Genomic DNA, 22,004 nt, shown 5'->3' on the forward strand with positions numbered 1-22,004 from the left:
TTTTTTTCTAAAATCATTAATTATGCAAATGAGCAAAAAGTAAGCAAGCCACACCCACTAAAAACTAATCAGTTCTTGCCAGATTTGATTCTGATCTGATGAGCCGTGTTTGAGATATTGAGTACACAGACAGACAGACAGACAGACAGACAGACAGACAGACGGACGGACAGACAGACACATAGACAGACAGACATCGCTGCGACATATGCCCACGTGTGTCAACACGTGAGCAAAAAAATGGGGTGGGGGCCTTAAGGAACAAACAAACAAAGCAAAAAAAGAAATCGTGCAATTCGTATCATTCACCCTAATTCAGGTCTGTTGACGAGAAGGGTAATACGTCATTCGCTCTTGGCGTGAATTTCCTGTTGGTGCGTATCTTCGGTGAGTAGACTGGTGGCTTATAACTTTGCTGCAATGATAGATTTCCCTTCCACTTTTTACTGGTATCGAATGATTTAGTCAATGCAGACTGTCAGAGTCGCAGTAGAAGCCTATCGGTAAGTGTGCCAGGATTAATCGACAGAGTTGCGATTTGTATGGATGGGGTTTGGTAGGTCGAAATAAACAGTAAAATTTGGATGACACTGGTGTAATGATATTATTCGGCTTACGTTGATTTTACAGGCGTCATTCCCCTGCCAATGCTATACGGTACAGTGATTGACATTTCCTGTTCCCTGTGGAGGACTTACTGTGAGGGCGCCATTCGCGGAGCTTGTTTGGTGTACGACAACCACGCCTTTCGACGAAATTTCATTGTCCTGACAGTAGGCATCAAGCTGTTGGCTCTGATAATGTTTAGTGTCCTGTTTGTTCTGTGGAAGAGAAAATGGAATGACGCAGAAAATCGACCTCAAGGGGAAAGCGATCTGAGTTCCGGAAAGACCAATGAAATCTTCCCAAACGATGCAATTTGTGAGGACCAGGAAGATGGCCGTGTTCAACAGCAGATCAACGGAAGTTTTCTTATTGATGACATAAATCAGGTTTCTGATTTATCGTCCAAGGAGAGCAAATTTGATGACACCCATTTGTAACAGAAATGCGTGAATTTAGTCACGTGGCATGCGGTCTGAGTGACTTGACAAGCTCTTGTTGGCATGGTTTATGAAATTATTGCTCTATCAATTTCGAAAAAAAACCCAAAAAAGCGACAAAAAAATAACCGAACGGTTTATTGACCCAAGATATATTATTCTTTCTCGTTCTTCTCTCTATTCTTGTGTTTTACACATTGTCTGCCACTTGCTAATGACTATGGAATTCGAATACGTAACGTAATCGAGGTAAAGTACAAGGTTTGTGATGGAAGATGGGTATGCCATACAGGCGGGGTTTTTTTTGCATTTTTGTGGGCGGCGCTTTTCTTGTATATTTAGTGGGACAATTGGATGGCTTCATATTCTGATGATAAGCACTAGAGGTCAGCTATTGCTTACATATCTTAAAACAACTCATTGCATCGTTCACAAACTTGTGAATACAGTTGTCAATGATGTATTATACTTTCTACTCTGGCTATAGTTGCCAGTAGGGTCACCACCTCACATAAATCTTTACGCATGAAACTTTTACTAAGTTTATTAGTATTTGGCGGCAAAATGAAGCATCGTCCGCCTATGTTGATCGGGAATACCAAAGTACATGTGTATCAATACTAGTTCGTGGACAGGATTCCATTGTGTCAGCACTGACCCACTGCATTAACCCTTAAGACGCCATAGACTTTCATGCCATACTGCCTCACATGCCAAGAACTTTTTGGACCGATAAACTTGACATGTTACCCGTCTTTTAGACAGGTACAGTGTGTTTCCTATGATTGGAAGCCCAGCCAAACCAGTATAAATTTCAAAGATCAGGAAATAAAAAGCTTCGAGTGGTCTTTCCATGTTTGGTTTAGCAAATCAGGGGTGGGAAAATGGGCTTAAAATGCACATTTTTGGTTCAAAATGCAATGAAAATGATAAAAAGACTCTAAAAATAGATCTTATGGTCCAAAAGCCTGCAAACTTTTACACATTTTAAATGTCATGAAAAGACACATATTTTGGTGAAAATTTTCAGTAGCAGAACTTATCAAATGTAAGTAATAAACTAACAAACAATTGTTGGTTTTTGTCAATAATACAAATACCACATACCCTTAAACACAGTTACACAAAAGCATATAAGTGAAATATAGCTTAAACCCAACACAATATTAATCAGCAACATGATTGAATTTCGTAGTACGTGACTCAAAAATGAAAGACATAAACTTATGCCCAAACTTTCCAAAATGAAACTTTCAATCATTCTCCTACAAAATCGAGAATAGAAACTAGGCATTACCTTGCAAATGTTGGTACTACAGAAACCTGACATTTACCGATAATTAAAATTCACAATGGTCAACATCCCTGTGTCAACTCTGAGGAGAAAAACAAATTTCCTTTTTTAACAAGCGATCTAGTGGCCGATATAGCTCCCGCCGTGTTATGTAGAGAATAACTATTTTTAACACATGTGTTGATGAAAAAGGTGGAAATCTTCGATAGCTCATTTCAGTAGCCAGACAAAAAGTGGCAACAATAACTGCAAAAATACAAAATTGAAGATTTCATCATAATTTGAACATATCAAATTGAGATCATCCCAAAGATCATCCCAAAGAACATGTCAACCAAAGTGATCAGACGAGTAGTTTTTTTGAGAATCAAATTTTTTGACCAAAAATGGCAAAAATTGCCCCAAAAAAACAAAATTGCAGATTGCATCATAATTTCAATACATCATATTAAATTACCCCTTGGAACTTGTATACCAAATATCAAAGCTATCAGATAAGCCATATTTGAGAAACAATTTTTTTTTACCAATAATGGCAAAAAAGCCCCAAAATACAAAATTGCAGATTTCATCATTATTTCAGTATATCACATTTAGTTCATCTGTAGGAACCTGCATACCAACTTATCAAAGTTATCTGACCTGGAGTGTTGAAGATTTTTGAAGATTTCTTTGACCAAAAATGACAAAAATTACCTTAAAAATACAAATGTGCAAATTTCACCACAATTTGAACCAAGTTAAGTGAGGTCACTTAAAGTGCTTATCAAATTTCAAAGCAATCGAACAAGCAGTTTCAGAGGAGAATGTAATTGTTGATGGACAACGGACAGACGTATGGACGATGGACTATGATGGAAAATCAACTAAGCTCCGCATTGCTGAGCTAAGAAAATACAGTAGGTTGTGAATTTTTCTTACTCAAACAGCTTTAAAATGTGTCCCCATATCAAAGTGATAGATAAAAAATCCAAAATATTTGAGAATCTGAATAATCTGTCAATGATGAGCATTCTACCTTAATCACTTGCTTATTTCATTTGTTTGTTAACTTCATTTTCAATAACTTTTCGCCCTTCATGGGCATGTTGTGCAGTTACATCCAATGTTGAATTGTTTTTTGAATTACATACAAGACAGTAAAATCTAGCATTTGCATTTGAAAGCACTAAGTCCAACTCAGATATATCAAAATGAGAGCGCTTTCACAAATTTGAAACTCAAGTGTTAGCCTCTGGAGAATATACATTCTCATAATTTTTTTTGGTTTTTGCTTAAGGTAGAATGCGCCTTGGGGACAGATATTTGGACTATCAAATTGTTCAAATACATTTTAAAGCTCTTGAACTAGGAAAACATTTAAAGTTTTTACTTTTCCCTATTGAGTTAACACTAACGATTGCAGCAGTTTTGAAATAATGATAAATATTACAGTAAATAATTTGTTTCTCTAGTACAAAACATTGCATGGTGACTCCTGATTTTTATTGCCAATTGGTAAGAGAATGTTTGAAAATTTATGAGGGTAAGTTTGGGCAAAAGTCTGTCTTTCACTTTCACTGCACACACTACCTTGATGTCACACAACACCACAAGGCTGCATTCAGAACAAATAGAGATTGATGTCAACCATTACTAGTAAATTTTATATACTTTCTGAACAGACGTATTACATTCTATCTGCTCTTGTCACATAGTAAATCATAACATGCTTATATAATTTGGCAATCATGACGTATCTTTTGATTTCAGAAAATTTCTTTGCACTTTAAATGTTACAAAAGTATTAATTACATTTTTCTAAAATCAAATAAAAATTGCAAATGCATGATGGAATGTCAGTTATCAAAGTGGGAAGCAAAAACTGTAAGCTTATCAAGGCATTCCCAGAGTTCTTATGATTGGAACACTTATAGCTTGCTGGAGGCACGGGGATCATTCAACCAGTGTCCTCCATCTGTGACAATAACGCTGCCTGTGACATAGGAGCTTGCACCACTTGCTAGGTAAAGGGCGCAGTTTCCGATTTCTTCACGGGAGCCCATTCTGCGTAGAGGGATAACTCCGTTGACTTTATCTTTCAGAGGTCCAGCTACGAAGAGACAACAAAGGCATTAACATTATATGATATAAGATAATGAAATTTTCACCTCCCGGAGGATATTAAGCTCTGCTGTGGACAGAATTGTCCTTGAGGCAATCAGGGCGAAGGCAAACAATATTTACATCACTTTGACTAAATTGGCATGTTTGTAATATGCACTGGCATATAATATGTACATGAGTGTGCATTGTTGTGCTTCATGGTTGATGTGAAAATTGCAGCAACTTAATCGAGTGTTTTGGACACCTGCCTCTTCAATGGGAAGGTTGTGAGTTCGAATCAGATGGCAAAATACTAAATCAACGTCAGTGTTGTGGTATTTTTTTTGTAATATGTCTTCAATAGGAAATTATATTTCCTTGGTGGTATTCTAGAGAAGTTAGAATTTTGAAGTTCTGTGGATAAATTCATTACTGCTGTAGTTTAAGTAAGTTTACAGTGATTTGCGTTGAACCTTTTGCGATATAGGAACTAGACGTATCATCTTAATTGAGGAGTTGCCAACACTGTCAGGTGTAACTATTTTCTAGTGGTAGTACCAGTATATCTGCTTTTTCTAAAATCATTAATTATGCAAATGAGCAAAAAGTAAGCAAGCCATACCCACCAAAAACTAATCAGTTCTTGCCATATGCTCACTGAATCCATGTACCAGATTTGATTCTGATGTGCCATTTTTGAGATATCAGGCCAACAGAGAGACAGAGAGACAGACATCGCTGTGACATAAGCTCACGTGTGTGAACACGTGAGCAAAAAAGCTTAAGCTTTCACAGAGTTGATTTCTTTGTTATTGACTGAGATTACCACCTAGACAGTTATTTCGCCTGACAATGTTGGCAACTCTGAAATTTAGAGGGTATGTCATATATCACTGTATGTTATATGTTGTAAGATTAGTGTGTGATGTTAAGGGACCAGGCTGATGTCGTATTGTCTTGGCCATAGCTGTGCCTTGGTTCACCTCCCACTGTCTGGCAGAGTTGTGTACTCCTGGTTTTGATCAGGTGGCTGGATTGATACTATGACTTTTGATGGGCTATTAAGATGCGCTTTAAGTGTATAGTAGTGATATTGTCTCATTTTTAGGTATTATAGGGGATCGTTTCTGAATACCTAACAGAAGCTGGAGCTCCCGAATTCAGACAGTAGCTGGAACCTGGTGCCATTTTATGACATACAAGTATATCATTGTGTTCAGATTCCACTTTCTGTCTGTGTTCCTCAGCAGAACTGATCATAGAGCCCACATAGACTCATAAATCTTACAATTCTCTTCCGGTCTTGAGCTGCTGTGAGCTAAATGCAAAAACTATGCAGGGAAAATTAGATTTTCATGGAAAAAATATCTTATTTTCACATGGTGATTCACACAAAGCATTGTAGCTGTTTTCATTTCCTTTTTAACAGTAATAATAACCTTACCTTAATTCTTCAAGTCTACCTGTGTTTTACTTATTATACCTGTTGACTGTGGTTAGCCTGATTAAATCTCATGATCACAAACTCAATCCATGTGTGTTTGTCAATGCTGCAGAGTTTATTACGAACAATGCGCTTGACTACTGTACAGCTTCCAACAATCCCAAACCATATTTGTCCTTTACTTACTGCTCATGTTAGAGTACATCTCTCACTCCTACCACATACATTTTGGACCTCAACAATTATGTGTGGCATCCTGTTACCAGAATATTGTCATTGAACATGAATTATCAGTCTGTATTCTTTCATAAAAAAATGCCATTGTAAGTATTCTACTGCAAAAAATCACATTGCTGAGATCTACCCCTTGATTGGCCGAATTGATGTTTGCCAATTTCACTGTACTGTTGATGCACCAGCACCAACTATCCAGGCAAAATTTACCTGAGATCTTTGTTCAAACAATTACAATGTCTGTACATCTATAGCCAATGCAAATGTATTGAACACCCAATTAAGTTTGACTTTTTGGTTGTATACTTTCACCTATTCAGTGTCTTCAGTGCACTTGAGAATTTCTGACAACATTATGTACATTTTTTAATTATACATTATATTATTAATTATATTATGATATGTTAGAAACGGACTGAAAAATTTACATTTTAAATTAGAGACAGAATGGAAGGAAAATCATTTCAAGACTATAATTGTTTATCTTTAACTTTTCCAGGAAGACATAAAATTACATCATAGGTTTCAATCATGGAAGTTCTGAATTGGCGGGTAAATTTTGATCCTTTCAAATTACCGGGATATTTTAATGCCAAGAGAAAACACTACACTGCTCATTTTTACATAAAAGTATCTGGAGAGCTCGTAGTGAATGTGAAATCAGTGACACAAAAGCTACAAAGTGTCAATGTGACAGCTATCTCCAACGTTGGGCTCTCACAGCTTGCTAGCTAATTGTCCTTCAATCAACCAGCGGCCACCATCAGCGACAATGACGCTGCCAGTCACATAGGAACTTGCCCCACTTGCAAGGTACAGAGCACAATTCCCCATGTCCTCCCGAGTGCCCATACGGCGCAACGGAATTATGTCTTTGATTTGATCAGCAAGAGGTCCAGCTAAAGAAAGAAAGGGAAATGTTGTTTTGTTGTATTGGCTAATCCACTAATTACCGTAAAATTTCCTAATTAAAGTGGGGGCTTCTATTGATAATTTTCCTACTGCCCCGACCAGACAAATCTGAAAACCGTATGCGGCTTCTATTTCTTACATTTTCATGATCTTGATATGGTTAGGCCAAGTTTTATAATGGCAGCCAGTTATCCATTGCTATGCAAATGATCTTTGGTCAAGAATACTTATAAAATATGATCAATAACAATGCAAAAATGAGTGATGTAGAGCACATGCTGAAATATTAGGAAGTTTAAGGCTGTCGTACAATTACAAATGCATGTCAAGTTTGTCATTGGTGAATTGTCACTGTCCTACATGCATTGCAGTGAAAATATACCTTTGAAATGATTCACAACCTTCCACAATGCCTGAATACAGCGAGCGCAGCACGATCCGCTAAAGGCTACAAATGTATTAAGCACTTTAGATAACGCGTGTACAATGTATTCGGCATGGAATGGAATGTATATATACCTGTGAGGTTGAAAAAAGTGCTCTTCCGGTCTTTACATGGAGTTCAAAATGATTATTTCAATTCATTTTTCACTGCAGACTTTGATGACAGCTGTAAGCTGCCATTTTGAAACAAGCCAACTCTCACAAGAACCACCAATTTATGCAAGAATTCTAAATAGAGTGAAGGGGTGCCACCAACAGCTTAACAATCATTAGTACTGTATGAGACGTCTAACCATCATGTAACCATTATCATTGGTCAACTAAATTGCTCAGCATTGTCAAGTTGAATTGCTACCATTCACCTATTGTTAATTTTGAAAATTATTTCCTGGCAGCTCTTCTACTCACATGGTACTTACATACGGGTCAGTCACAATCCTGGTGCGCTAGAGTGTGTCACTTAGGTCAAAATTTCAAGTTCATGATAACTGTCCAGTTAAATAATCTGTTGAAAGGTTATGGTATGGGGCATATCTTCCTAAAATTTGGTGAAGCAAACGTCATTAGTATTACCACAGTGCACATTGTTTTATATGGTCGACGCAGTGTCACGGACGCTACAGAAAAGTTGTACATGAAACACATATGTCATAATAAAATTTTAAACAATGATTTGTTAATGCTTTCTTATGTTATTACAATATGAAAGATGCATATTGGCATTAAAATAAGCTATACTTGGTATGATTTACTTATTTTTCCATGAATAAACACAACCTCAAGTTTAGTGAGAAATACAACAATATTGATCATATTTTTTAATAGGACTTTCAACTTCTCTATGTCCTTCCGCTGGTATGCTGTACTTAAAATTTTTATTGTCATGAATTAACCATGCTATAGCAACAATATTAATACCATTCAGTGTAATCAAAATGGACTTCTTTCTAAAATATTTTCTGTTTAGTATGACATGTAATTTTGTCACGGACGCTACCAAAATCAAACTTGAAAGTTAGGTCGATTTGAAATATAAAAAGCAATTAACAATCTGGTTTTTTCTTTCTCTTTTCTCCAAACCCTTCTCTATCAAACATTTAAATTGTGAAAATTGTGTCAAAACATTGACAATTTCTTTAAATTGAACAAGAAAGCTATAGCAACTACTGCAAAAATCAGTTGGAGTAAAAAATCACGAGCTTCCTTCTGGGATCAACCCTCGAGTCGTTTTCTGACGACATTCCTCATGGTCTATAAAACGAGCATCTAAAACAAATCCTTCGTACAAAATCATAGCTCGTTGTGTAACTTTGACCAACATGTGAAGGAGTAAGCAGTCCGTCGATATCCGGTACGACAACCGAAAAGTCCGGTGAGTTAATTCAAACAAACTTTGCCCATATCGCTCACACAGTTAAAAGGTTTCACGATAGCGGTTGTAACAACGGGGAAACTGAATTTTTTTTGAATTTGTCTCCATTTTGTGCCACAACTTATCGTATAAAACCAAGATGCAATCTGTCATCGAATTGGTACTACAATCAACCAAACTGAAAAGATTGCTGAGCAGTACAGAAAACATCATCTGGCAAAGAAAATCAAAAACTGAGAGAGTTTCCATATAAGTAATCAAAGTTGGCAGCATGAATTAATAAATAAACCAATACTCTCCTCAGACCAAACCGATTTCAAAGGCCATTTACAGCAAATTATGTAACGAAACCATGAAACCTGGGAATGGCTAAACACAGAGAAATAAGATTTATTTCTCGAAATAGCCTTTCACAACATGCTTTTCAAACACCGGAAAGCAGGCACCAATATTGACCTGAAATCTATTACAAAGTCCATGAAAAGACACAAGACCAAAAGTTCGGTTAATCGGTTTAAATGCCTAAAACAAGTAATCGTTGTAAGATTAGTACAACATTTACTGTTAACATAACGAGCACTAGCAACGCTCAAAATATGCCCTAAAACAAAAATCCTTATAAGCGTCCAGAAACTCCGGTCGATGCTGGGTCATGTTATTTATAATATGACACCACACACCGGATCGCTCACTGTAGAGTCAGTCAATAGTGGCTAACTCTCTCAATAACGAATCTGGCTTCTCCTCCTCGAGGACGAAGATGACTTCATTACACAACCAAGCGGAGGGGATACAAAACAAGAGAGCGACTGATGAAGGAACCCCATTTTTGGTTCTGAAACGCCATTAAGATGAATCACTCAATCAACAAACCGGTTTACCGGGGACCCAGATCACATGACTAGGGTCAAAGCACTATCGATTCACCAGTGTCTCGCCATGTATTCCACACAAAATAAATGCAATGATCCTTTTATTCACCATAGCGTAATACTAAACAATCTTGGTAGAGCCGATGTGTGGAGTTGCCCTCATTTTCCTTACATAAAATGTGGTGGTTATTTCACATTTAGATTGGCTTATAATCTGAAAAACAATGTTCGCATTTTACTGTAGCATCCGTGACATAATGAATTGAAATGGGATACACAATAATAAATGCATATACAGTACAGAATTCATTGTTCTTTTCACTAGAATTCTAATAACATTATTCAATATAATTACTGCATTCTTAAAAAACACCAATCTAAGTGTTACAGTTGAGGCTCAACATAACTTTTTGAGTGTTTTATTACTTTTTAAAAAATCAATTTTGTGCAAATTTACAATTTTATGCCTTGAAGACATTTTGTAACCCAACTCCATGTATGTACACACAATACACACTAGTATTTATATGTTTCAGTGGATTAACTGCTTTAAAATGTTTTAAATAGTTATTAATTATGACTATGTAGTAAACACCGTCACGGACGCTACACCGTCACGGATGCTACATTTCCATATTTTAGGAATATTAATAGTGAACGCAAGGGACAGTAATTATACAATTTGTTTATTTAAGGTAGGCACCTATTGGCACTTAGGCCTGTGACATCAGATCTTTCATATCTCCTGTTGTCCTTAAGATATGAGTGTGTCACGGACGCTACAAGAAATTCCGACCACAACGATCTCCATTTTCATTTATTCACAAAACAATACAATATGCAATTTTATTTAAATTTTTGTGTATAAAATGCTTGCCATGGATGTTGAGGTTGGAATTAAATTCACTATTACAATATTTTATCCATTTTTCTACATATAAACTAAAGGTATATGTACTTATGGTCATAAAACACAAAAAACATAACGATGGTACAGTTTTGGTAAAAATACCACAGTTTCTGTTCCGATGCACATAGTCACTTGAAATAACTTGTGAAAGAAAGGTTAGGTATTCTGCAATAACATATGTAAGCTAAAAATTCCACAATTTTAACACTGTGTTCCAAAAAACATTTTGAAATTAAGTACATTTTGAAGTGAAACAGCATAACGCTACTTTTTACAGTTTTTAAAGGCATTTTTGTGGATGTACAACCAAACCTGCACAATATATGCAATATTTCTTTATGTGACCAAGTTAGTTACAACTACTACTACTTATTAGAAACAAATAAGCTATATAATATCAGTCTGAATAGCAGATATATGTACATAACAAACAAAAATAATCTAGCGCACCCTGATTGTGACTGACCCGATAGTACTGAGCATGTTAGTATTAAGGCACATAAAATGCGACCGTAACGTGTTAGTATGCCATTGCCCCTGCAGTGTTTGGAACAACGGAGGTGGTAGGAATGATGAGAGAAGCGTTGACATTTTACACATACGCACTCTCAGGTCACCAAACTTGGCAAATATTTATTTTAGAACTTACATGAAATACAAGTAGTTTTGCAAAGTCATTACTTCTCTGGTCATGATGCCATGCTGCTAACAACAGTAATTTGGCAGCTAGCTGAACTACAGTACAATTACTTTGTCACTTTAGATCAATCTTGATGGTTGTAGCAATATGCTAGCAGGGAACGCTTATACCCATTCTGGAAAGCTAGTACCACCACTTTACCAGTGGTTTGAGATTGTACTACTGTTTTGTCAGTGGCCATTTTTTGTTTGTTTTTTGTTTCTTGGACCTGGCGATTTACTTGCTATGAATGACTATGATTGCTGTAATTGATTTGATGTCATATTACACTGCCCTGTATTTTAGCTATATTGTTAGGCATCACAGTATTAAAAGCTCTTCTGAGATCAAGGCTTGAAAGTAAACAGCATTTCTTACCAAAAATCTCCATCAGAATTACTGCCAAACATTCACAATTAAAGTATTATCAGACACAATAGTGTATTACTCTTGTACCATTGAAGTTCAAAAGAAATGGGCTTAGGCCTGTTCAAGATATCTGCCTGGATGTATGGATGTATGCACAGGTGCACACACACACACAAAACCAAATACCCGAAGGCAAAGATTTATTTAACTATCATTTAAAAGTGCAATTTGATTTTATATATCCACAGGGAATAGAGTAATCTTGTTGTTGTTGTTGTTGTTGTTGTTATTGTTGTTGTTGTTGATGGTGATGATAATGATGACGATAATAAAAATATTAAAAAATAATGTGTCATTCCTTGCTGTTGTTTGTCGATGTTGTAGATAATTGTAAAAGAAAACTGTAATCGTGACAAAAAAACGACGTAGGTCACCCAACGTCACTCCCGTCCATCTTGTTGTTGTTGTTGTTGTTATTGTAGTTGTTGATGGTGATGATGATGATGATGATGATGACGATAATAAAAAATATTAAAAAACAATGTGTCATTCCTTGCTGTTGTTTGTCGATGTTGTAGATAATTGTAAAAGAAAACTCTAATCGTGACAAAAAAACGACGTAGGTCGCCCTACGTCACTCCCGTCCTATTATACAACCGATTGTATAATAGGACGGGAGTGACGTTGGGCAATTTACAGGCTATGAGGGGAACTTTTCAAAAAGTATGTTCTCTGTCATTATATCAATTTAGTGCCTCTTTGACAAATCATTTGATGCAATATCAGATGATAAAGAATTTGAAACCATGGAAAGTTACTTTGTTATTGGTATAGGTTTCATTTAAATTGAAGAATATAGGAAATGCCAATGAACTAACATTGTTATTGGATAATAAACCATTTGTATTCATTGGATTTTGACCCTATGAATACACTACAGTATTTTATGAATCATCAAATTCAATGCATATACATGCATTACATTGATGGAACTGAATGCCCAGTTTTCACCAGTAAAGTGATGTTTCCTGTGGCTGGTTATTTTGTTACTTGTAAGTGTTTTTTGAAAATTAAGTTGATGTGGGAGAAATTGTGTTTATATTTGATAGAATGGTACATGATGTGCTGCAATATCCACTATCTGTATTGACCCAAAATGATCCTCTCATGATTGGCCTATGATTAAATGGGTGCTGCTCATTAATATTAATTATGCAAGGGATATTGATAGGGACTTATCAACTTTGCTATCTCAAACATTTTTAGCTCATGTGTTCACACATGTGAGCTAATGTAGCAGCGTTGGCTGTCTGTCAGTCCATCTGTCTGTGTGCTTGATATCTCAGAGACAGCTCATCAGATCAGAATCAAATCTGGTACATAGATTCAGTTTGCAAATGGCAAGAACTGATTAATTTTTGGTGAGTGTGGCTTGCATACTTTTTGCTCATTTGCATAACTAATGATTTTAGAAAAAAGGATATGATTGAGAACAACTGCACACAATTTGATGAGATTTACTACAAATGTTGATCACACCAAGATATATCAGCCATGAAAGATATTAAGGGTTGACATGAAAAATAATTGCTAATTTGCATATTTAATGAACTTTCCTAATTAGGGATATATATCTGAATTGACTCAATCCAAATTGACGAAACTTGGTATGTATATTGAAGATACTATGATTTAACATTATTGAAAGTCATTAAGCATTTTTACTTCAGCAAATTCCTAATATGCATATTCAGTGAACTTTTCTACGTAGGGATATATATATATCTGAATTGATTAGACCAAAGCTGATGAAACTTGCTACATATATTAAAGACACTACGATGCGACATTCTTGAAAGTCAGTTAGAATTTTTACTTCAGCCAATTTGTTATTTGAATACTGAATGAACTTTCCTAATTAGGGATATTTATCTGAGTTGACTTGACCAAAGTACATTAAAGATACTATGATACAACATTATTGAAAGTCATTTCACATTTTTACTTCAGCCAATTCTTAATTTGCATATTTAATGAGAACATTTCAGTCAATTCCTAATTTGCATATTTAATTAACTTTCCAAATTAGGAATATTAAAGATATTTTAGCTCAGATATATTTTCATTTCATATTTTGATATGATCAAGAAATGTTTGATGTTCACTTCTACATTATTAAACTGGAGGTATCTGCAGAAAATATTAATAATTCAGAATCACATAATTTCTTGTATAAATTATAGCAGTTTGAAATAGGCCGAATGGACAATTGTAATAGTTCTACTTTTGAATCGTTGCTTTGATATTAACATGCAAATTGCAATTCACAAACTTTATGATATGAAAATGGATATGCTTACTGCAATTACTGTTGACAATTTCCCTTTGTTAAAACTGACAGTCAAGCTCAATGCCATTTAAATTGGAATGCAACAGAAATTACCTTTCAGCTAGGTGGTTTCTTGTGAACCATAATTGTGTACTTAAGGGGTGTTCATGCAATACATGACGTGATGAGATGACCTAGACTTGACCTTTCAGAAAACCTCAGTTTTTCTCCTTTTCCTCTGTATTATGACTCCGTTTGTGAAAGTTTCCTTTGAAATTATGGTTTTTACTATCAAACTGAGTAGTTGCAGGCCAAATGTTGATTCAAGCAAAGTAGGTAAAACTTTTGATAGACTCCAGGATGGACGGGGCTCACAAGCAAGCCCAAAGCAAAGCCTCTGTGTGCTGTACCCGGTAGTATCGAACAGCAACAATGTTTGCTTCACGTACCAGGGAATTTGTAACTTTGTAGAAAGGAGAGTACAGTATTTCAATACATTGCAACTTTGTAGGAAGGAGGGTCAACTGTAGACTTGGTTCAAGTCGGTGAATTTTAAAAAAAGAAAATCATTTATAATAGTTTCTCTTGTGTCTCTCCTATTTCGTACAAACCTATCCGGAAATTGGCAGCTCACGCCAGGTTTTCCCAGCGATTGAATGCGTCACGTTTGAGTCTGCGCAGTAGTAATTAGTTTCTGCCGGATTCAACTCCACTCTGTATACATGTAGCGTTCACCCTACTCATCACGTCCACTCACGCGCGCGTTTCACATGAAAGCAGAATACAAATAATTGCGTTCACTCCACTCAAACATTCACAAATCACAGACTTGAACCAAGTCTAGGTCAACTGTTTCAACATCTTACAACTTTTGATTGTTTGCTGTAGTTTTCTGTTGAGGGGCACCGTCTTGAAAATCAATCGCCACTACATTCGCCAAACTGGAATTTTTGTAGCCATTTTCAATTTTTTGTAGCATTTGGCTAATTGGCGATCGGGTAGCGGGAGCCCTGAATTGACTAAATGAATTCAGAACCTTTAGTGCCATCCCATTACAAACTATCAGAGAATGTTTTTTTTACCTTCAGGTGTTTGTCGTGTAAGTATTGCAATGTCATGAACACTGCATGTATATCAGTTTAAAGTCTGCTTAGACTGTAGAATGTCTTTCTGACAATGCAAGGATAGATATTATTCATCTTACAGTCAAAACAAAAAACTTCTGCAGTGATTTTCTGTTCTGTTTTGACATAGATCCTGGAGCTCCAGCAACTATCAATGATTCATGGTACATTGTATGATTCCATGCATTAAGAATTTACAAATAAGGTAAATGTAAGTACCAGCTAAAACAATAGTGATACCTGTACAATAGGCTGCATGTAATCTCTGATGTACAATAAATGTGTTTCTGTATCCAACTACCATTTTTTTGCAGTCTCAGATAGTACTGTATAATACTCTATAATTGTTTACCATTAAAGTATACCGGTACAGTCACCTGTAATCTAAATATGCCAATATATGGTCAAAGGGGCGTTCCTTGGTATTCAAAATGCCCATGTGAGGGCACTGTTTTTAAAAAGTGGCCACCCGCTTAAAATCTGTGATTGGTTAGATTTTCTCTTTCCATGGTGACTGTGGCAAAATTGGAACAGGTGACAGTATACCTTTAAAGGTGTAGAAAGGAATTGAAGACTTGCTGCCATAGAATAATAAAGTTCAAGTTTTCAAAATCAAAGAGGGGCATGGCAGTTAAAGTTAAGTGAATGTCTTCCCAAGCTTATTTTATAGGGATTATTAAAGATGAACACTATTAAAAACTACATGTATGCTAGTAGTTAGTGTTGAATCAACGAGTGATAATTCTTGAATAAGTATTGAAAATTTCTCATAGTACTTAAATGTAATTCATTTTTCTGTCACCATACTTGGAATTTCATCTGGAATCAGACAAAATACCCACAGATAGCATGAACTGGGCTCCGTGGATGAAACTGCTGTCCTGGGTTCAAAATGGTCTACAGCTTGAGTAGCACTGCAGCTGTAAGAACTGAAACTACTACAGTTTTGACATCATCGTCTCCATTATTGACCCGCCCATCCAGCTTCCACCGTCTGCCACAATCACAGTTCCAGTTATATTGGATGAGGCATTGCTCGCCAAGAACAGAGCACTGTCTCCGACCTCTTTCCTCGTACCCATACGACCCAGAGGGATGGCGTTTGAATATTCCTTGGCCATTTCTCCCACTATGATGGAATGAAATGAAAGGATGGAGACAATGATGGTGTACGTCATGCAAATGGAAAAAACATGCAGATGGGAAAAGACATGCAAGTGAAGACTTGAATAGGGTTTGCACAGTGACTGTGAAATGATATGTTGAGTGAACATTCAAGAGTTATTTGAACATGTACATGCATTCAGTGTTGTGTTAAACAATGAGAGGACACTCTAGGACAAGTTAACATTCCCAGTCTCCTCCCAACAATCTTATTAGGCTTCAAGTTCTACTGCAAGGATGAATGAATTCACACAGAGAGTGATGTCAGTGAAAGAGTTAAACATGTCTCAAAACCTTAGGGTCAGTAACTCTTGATATTGGGAACACAAAACTTGACAGGAAAATGTCATGTACACAGAAAGTTTCCATCAAAGTCCCTCTCTTACTACTGATGTATAACCTAACTCTGCTTACCCAATCGTCTGACGCCTTCAGTGTTGTCAATGGGACCAGGTGCAATACAGTTGATACGGATTCCTTGAGGCCCCCACTCGACAGCCATTACTTTGGTCATTGCATCTGTACATATCAAACACGTCACACAGTATTTATGTACCTCAAACTTCAAGAACTGAACAATCTCAAGGACACATATATGAATCATGGCAAAGGTTTTAATTAATTCTAGATTAATTTCCATTGTAATACCTAAACACAGCTGCAATTTTCCAGTGTGCCAATACGTTGAAAATTTCATGAATTCACACAAAAAAGAGCTACATAATAGCTGAGCTTACCTATTGCTGCTTTAGCAGATGCTGCGTGGGTTTGAAGTGCAGTTCCTTTGTAATGTAGAGTAGCACTTATGTTTATTATAACACCACCTTTTTCCTAGTGTTGCACAGCATGAAAAGAAAACATACAGAATATCTTTACTGCCAGCGATGTGACCGAGAGAACATATCATTTCACTTTTGGTGGAAATATTTGTAAATCCTCTTGATCCATGAATTGGACAGGGAGTTTAACAATTTTTTCAATAGATGGAAACTTTTCATGGAATTGGCATAAAAATGTTTTAAATACATGGCAAATAGTCACTGACCATTTATTAAACATTGTTGCCATCAAGCAATGGATCTGACTCTTCCCTGCTCTGATATTATAAGTATTTTCATCTTGACGTTGACTTCTTGTAATTGTGGATGGACAATATAATGTCTTTCTTTTGATGGCAGCTATTTCTAGCTTATCATCTATTTGTTTTGAATCATATAAGAACTGCTCATGCACTTCTACTCTCATGAATGTCTTAGTGTGGTTTTAGGTAACATCTTGTCTGAAGTTGACATGGTTTGTCGCCTTGTGACTACTTTGCTGTAAATCCAAACAGACAACATTATGCTACCAAAATGTCCACTAAACACTTTGATTATCTTGTATTCTGATAAAATGCTTGATATCTGATGTAAACAGAGACCCTCAAGAACAAGGGTTAAAGGTTACTAGTGTAAGGTATGCATTATTGGATTGGCTGAAGGATGGTTGTGAATGAGTGAAAAAATATCCTTGTTTTTCTGAGATTTCATTCTTTGAGCAGCAATGTTCTTCCCATACAATGTCTAAATTTTCGCACACATTTTCAGAGATCTCACGGTTGATCCACAAGTGTGTCACGTTGGTACTTATTCAATGCAATGTTTTCATTTACCTGCATGGCTTTATCATAGACTGCCTTGGTGACATTAAACGTCCCCATTGTATCAATCTCAATCACCGTTTTGAATGCATTGAAGGACAGGCTACTGGCCGGACACAGGAAATTACCAGCAGCATCTACAAAATATCACATAAAACAGAAGACATATAAGATTATTACAATGAGTCTGTTGCTAATCAGAAATTTTCTCACCTGATCTACTGCTCTGTATTTTACATTTTCAAAATCTAAAGTTTGGATAATTTTGAAGACTAGCTGTCCATGAAAAGCAGTCCACAAAGTATTATTCTGTGTAATTCTATTAAGTTCATCATTTTCATGATCTTTTCTCAAAAAAACAAACAAACAGGAAACCAAAATCATCCCCTGTTCTGTTGATAAATCAACAATTTCTCCCCCATAAATTTAACGAGGAAGATAATCATCCTTGTCAATTTGAATATCAGTCAATTTTGGGAAAGTTTCTAAGCCTAGACAACCTATTTTTCTTCACTGTTATGCTTGATTATTAAGTTGTGCGAGTAACTTTATCTACATCTGTCAAAATACAGAAAATTGCCATTTATTTCAATTTGTTGTATGTTTGTATTTTGTGAGAAACTGCAAATATCCATCCAGTTGAAATATATGTGACATGAACTTTCTAATCATATTGTACATGCTTTATACCAGAAATTAACTATTGACAAATTACTCCATGTCAAGACATATAAGCTTCCTTCAAGCTATTACTGAAGAAAATTCCTGCAAAAACAGAAACTTACTGTTGACCAGGATGTCAATTTTTCCAAACTCACTCATCATCTTTTCCACACCTTGAATGACCTCTTGGGGCTGTCAATTACAACAACAAATGAATTCAAAATCGAATCATTGCTACATTCATTACTGTTACTCCATCTTTTTAAAATCATACATGTATTCATGCTTTGTTCCGAGTTGATAGATGGACCATTTCTTACTCAATACAAACTGCCTGCCTTCCATTTTTTTCTTTCAGCATCACACAGCATCACAAGTCGTCGCTTTCTCTATCTTTCTTCTCCAACATTGTTAGGATAAAAACTCTGACTTGGTTTCAGTGTATATTCATAATGATAAAGAGTTTCGTTTGGCAAATCCTGAGCCATAATATTCAATGTTTAAGTTTGACACATACAGTTCTGGCTGAGTTTCAATTTCCGTCCTGACCTTTATCTGTTATTACTTGCATGAAGCTGAATATTTGACACTCTGTACACACTGCAAGAGACTTTTCATTCTAACGAAATATGTGGAGAAGTTTTCTTTACTTTTTACTGTAAATTTCTGAATGACGAACACAAAGTTCTATTAATTCCATCACTGACATAGAGTGGTACAATTCCTTTGCTCTCTATAGAATGGGTGGATCCACATGTAGGAAACATGGGATGAAGGAGTTAAATGTAGGAAATTTCAGATGAGCATACCCTTGTATCACTAAATCCATTTTTGTCAATGAATTTACAATAGCTTCACAGCAGGAAGAGAGAGGCTGACAGATTAAATTATCTGTATCAACTTTCTCTGTGAACTCACCTTTCTAACGTCCATTACAACTGTGAGACATTTTCTTCCAGTACCTGCTTCCAGTGCTTTAGCCGCCTGTGAGTGACAAAAACAATTTATAAAATACATGTTCAAAGTCACAATCGCTCGATTAAAGCTCTAAAATTACCATTGCAATTGCTAATTTTCCAGCTAACCAACAGATTTGATTGAAGCAGAATCTGGCTGCATTTCTGATCGACACTGCCTGAATACTAGACTGAAAGATCTGTCCCTCGAGGGCGCTCTTTGTGCTCCGAGGGACAGCGTAGTTTCAGTCTACCTGAATACAGACTAAAGTTCCATTGCAGTCCTTGAAGCAGTGCCTTAGAAATCTTGCAATCACAAAGAGATACAGATACATTCAGACATACACTCTAAAAGTGCATTGGTACAACGTTAACTTCTACATTTTGCACAGTAGCAACAGAATTATGACATTGAGTATGGGTGTGAGAAATGATGGAAATGAGCTGAATTGACAGCTCACCAACAAGTAGTATGTGTCAAAGGATGAGTGCTAAACTTACTTTCTGCAGTTTTTCAATTTTTCGACTTGCAATGATTGTGTCACAACCATGTCTGCATAATGTAAAAACATCATGAGAGAATATGATCATAGTTGAATACATATAATATCAAGGTATGAGATTGTTGACTTTTCTTCAACCTGACCTTCATTACAAATGAAAAGGGTACACAATTACTAGTACTGTAAGACCACTTTCTACATGACGTGATCTTCGAAATTAACACATTCCATATAATGTAAACAATTTGACAAACAATTGACTCTTATAAAAAACTTTTGGAATGGAAGGAGGGGTGTGACTTTTTACACTAATTTCAGTATTAATTATCGAAAGCAAATTCAAAAATCTACTAAATCTGTCACAGTCTCCATCAACTTCCTTCAGTATTTGTTGAATTATACGTCTCTGTGACACATCTGTGACCCTAATCAACTGACCAAAGTCCAATGACCTCACTGCTGACATTGCTGTGGAGTAAATATTCAACTAAAAGGTAAATGACCACTACACCAATCATTTCATGATGGACAAACCATGGAGGTAGCTCCTTCTACCTCCATGGACAGACACAGTTGGTTTTTCAAATAACCCAATTCAAAGGATGCTTATACCTCATGAAAACTTCTGCAATTGTAAAACCAATACCAGTTGCTCCACCAGTTATTAGGGCCACCTTGTCCCTGGGGAGAAAAGCGAAAAAGAATGAGTGATGAGATTTGATTGTATAGGATACATTTATATCTCAAATATCATTTGTAGAAAATTTATAAAATTTACAGCTGGCACGATGATTTAAGAGGAAAACAAAAGGTAACTTTGATACTTCCGATGTCACTGCACTAGCTGTGAATGAAATAGAGAGCTTTGAGCTAGATTCTTGACAAATCTCAAGTCTGCCATATCCCCAAGTAACTGCAAATTTTTCCTCTACTTCAGTGTTACACTTACAGCTAAAAATTTTAACAAAAAGTGTTTATATTTGTCTACTGGTATTCTTAAGAACATAAAAACACTGTGGTGTTGAAAAACTGAACCACAGTTCCTCCACACGCGTGTGGAGAGACTGTGATTGAACACATAATATGCTTTTGAAGATTTTACATATGAATTGAGCTTGCACAACTTTAACCTTCAATTTGCATGCCAGGAGTGATATCTGATTCAGAATTGTAAACGCTACATATAAAAGATTGACAATATGTTTCTGTCACCTCAGTTTATTTGTATATTACACAGTTAATAACTACGGTTCTTCAAACAGGTGTCTTGAAAAATTCTCCTAATTCTAGTGGTGTAGAAGGCAGCCTCAGTGTGCTGCAGGAATAAAATTACCTCTTTTATAGTCCAAACTTTTGGGGAATGAGTGCACACCAACCACTACAAAAATTAATGTCTCATCGGTAGAAAATGATTATTTACAAATTTTCATCAGTTTTTATATGTACTACAGCCCGCAAGCATATAGGTAGGCCTTATTTACGTAGGGCTTGAGGCCTGGACCTGGGTTATACCCGGGGGTTATACATTATAAATAATGAAAAATCTGATGATCTGACCATGCTCGGTCCAATAGTTGCAAATAGTCGACCTTTTGCAACTATCCATGGAGGTAGGAAGCCTACTACCATGAAAAATCAGACAAGGGAAGCATGTATGCCAGCCGCATGTACACCCCCGGAGCTGAAGTCAGCTGTACAGGGTCAAAGGTTAAAAAGTTTGACTGGATAACAAAGTTCGGTGACCTGAACACAATTTTGGTAATCGTGAAAAGAACACGACGGTTTGAAGATCGAAATTGATTGAGAGAAATTTATAACCAAAAGCTTATAACTCTGGGAAAACGACATACTTGAGGAGGTCTTCTCTGAAGAACGGCTGATAGTTTTCGATGAGCTGTGTATCGGGGTCAGTGTCCGTCGCCATTTTACCAAAGATTTTAACCTCGTTCAACACACAATTTTGTAAAA

At 36.2% G+C, this 22,004-nt stretch overlaps 1 protein-coding gene across 6 annotated transcripts; it reads right to left on the minus strand.

Annotated features, from left to right (window-relative positions):
• Positions 1 to 1,979: 1,979 nt before the first annotated feature.
• LOC139151502 (peroxisomal 2,4-dienoyl-CoA reductase [(3E)-enoyl-CoA-producing]-like) lies at positions 1,980 to 22,004 on the minus strand. 6 transcript variants are annotated; one of them, XM_070724357.1, is made up of 9 exons: positions 21,887 to 22,004; positions 20,649 to 20,717; positions 20,035 to 20,086; positions 19,496 to 19,561; positions 18,700 to 18,769; positions 17,927 to 18,051; positions 17,013 to 17,106; positions 16,690 to 16,794; positions 1,980 to 4,429 (listed from the first exon to the last, which is right to left on the minus strand). In XM_070724357.1, exons 1-9 carry the CDS (start codon positions 21,958 to 21,960, stop codon positions 4,248 to 4,250), a joined length of 837 nt encoding a protein of 278 aa, XP_070580458.1. In that variant the 5' UTR covers positions 21,961 to 22,004; the 3' UTR covers positions 1,980 to 4,247. The 6 variants fall into 6 exon arrangements, with proteins under 6 accessions (XP_070580458.1, XP_070580454.1, XP_070580459.1 ...); XM_070724353.1 differs by lacking the exon at positions 21,887 to 22,004 and adding an exon at positions 21,562 to 21,611; XM_070724358.1 differs by lacking the exon at positions 1,980 to 4,429 and adding an exon at positions 5,961 to 6,999.

This window comes from Ptychodera flava, chromosome 15 (assembly GCF_041260155.1).
Source record: "Ptychodera flava strain L36383 chromosome 15, AS_Pfla_20210202, whole genome shotgun sequence".
NCBI classification, from domain to species: domain Eukaryota; kingdom Metazoa; phylum Hemichordata; class Enteropneusta; family Ptychoderidae; genus Ptychodera; species Ptychodera flava.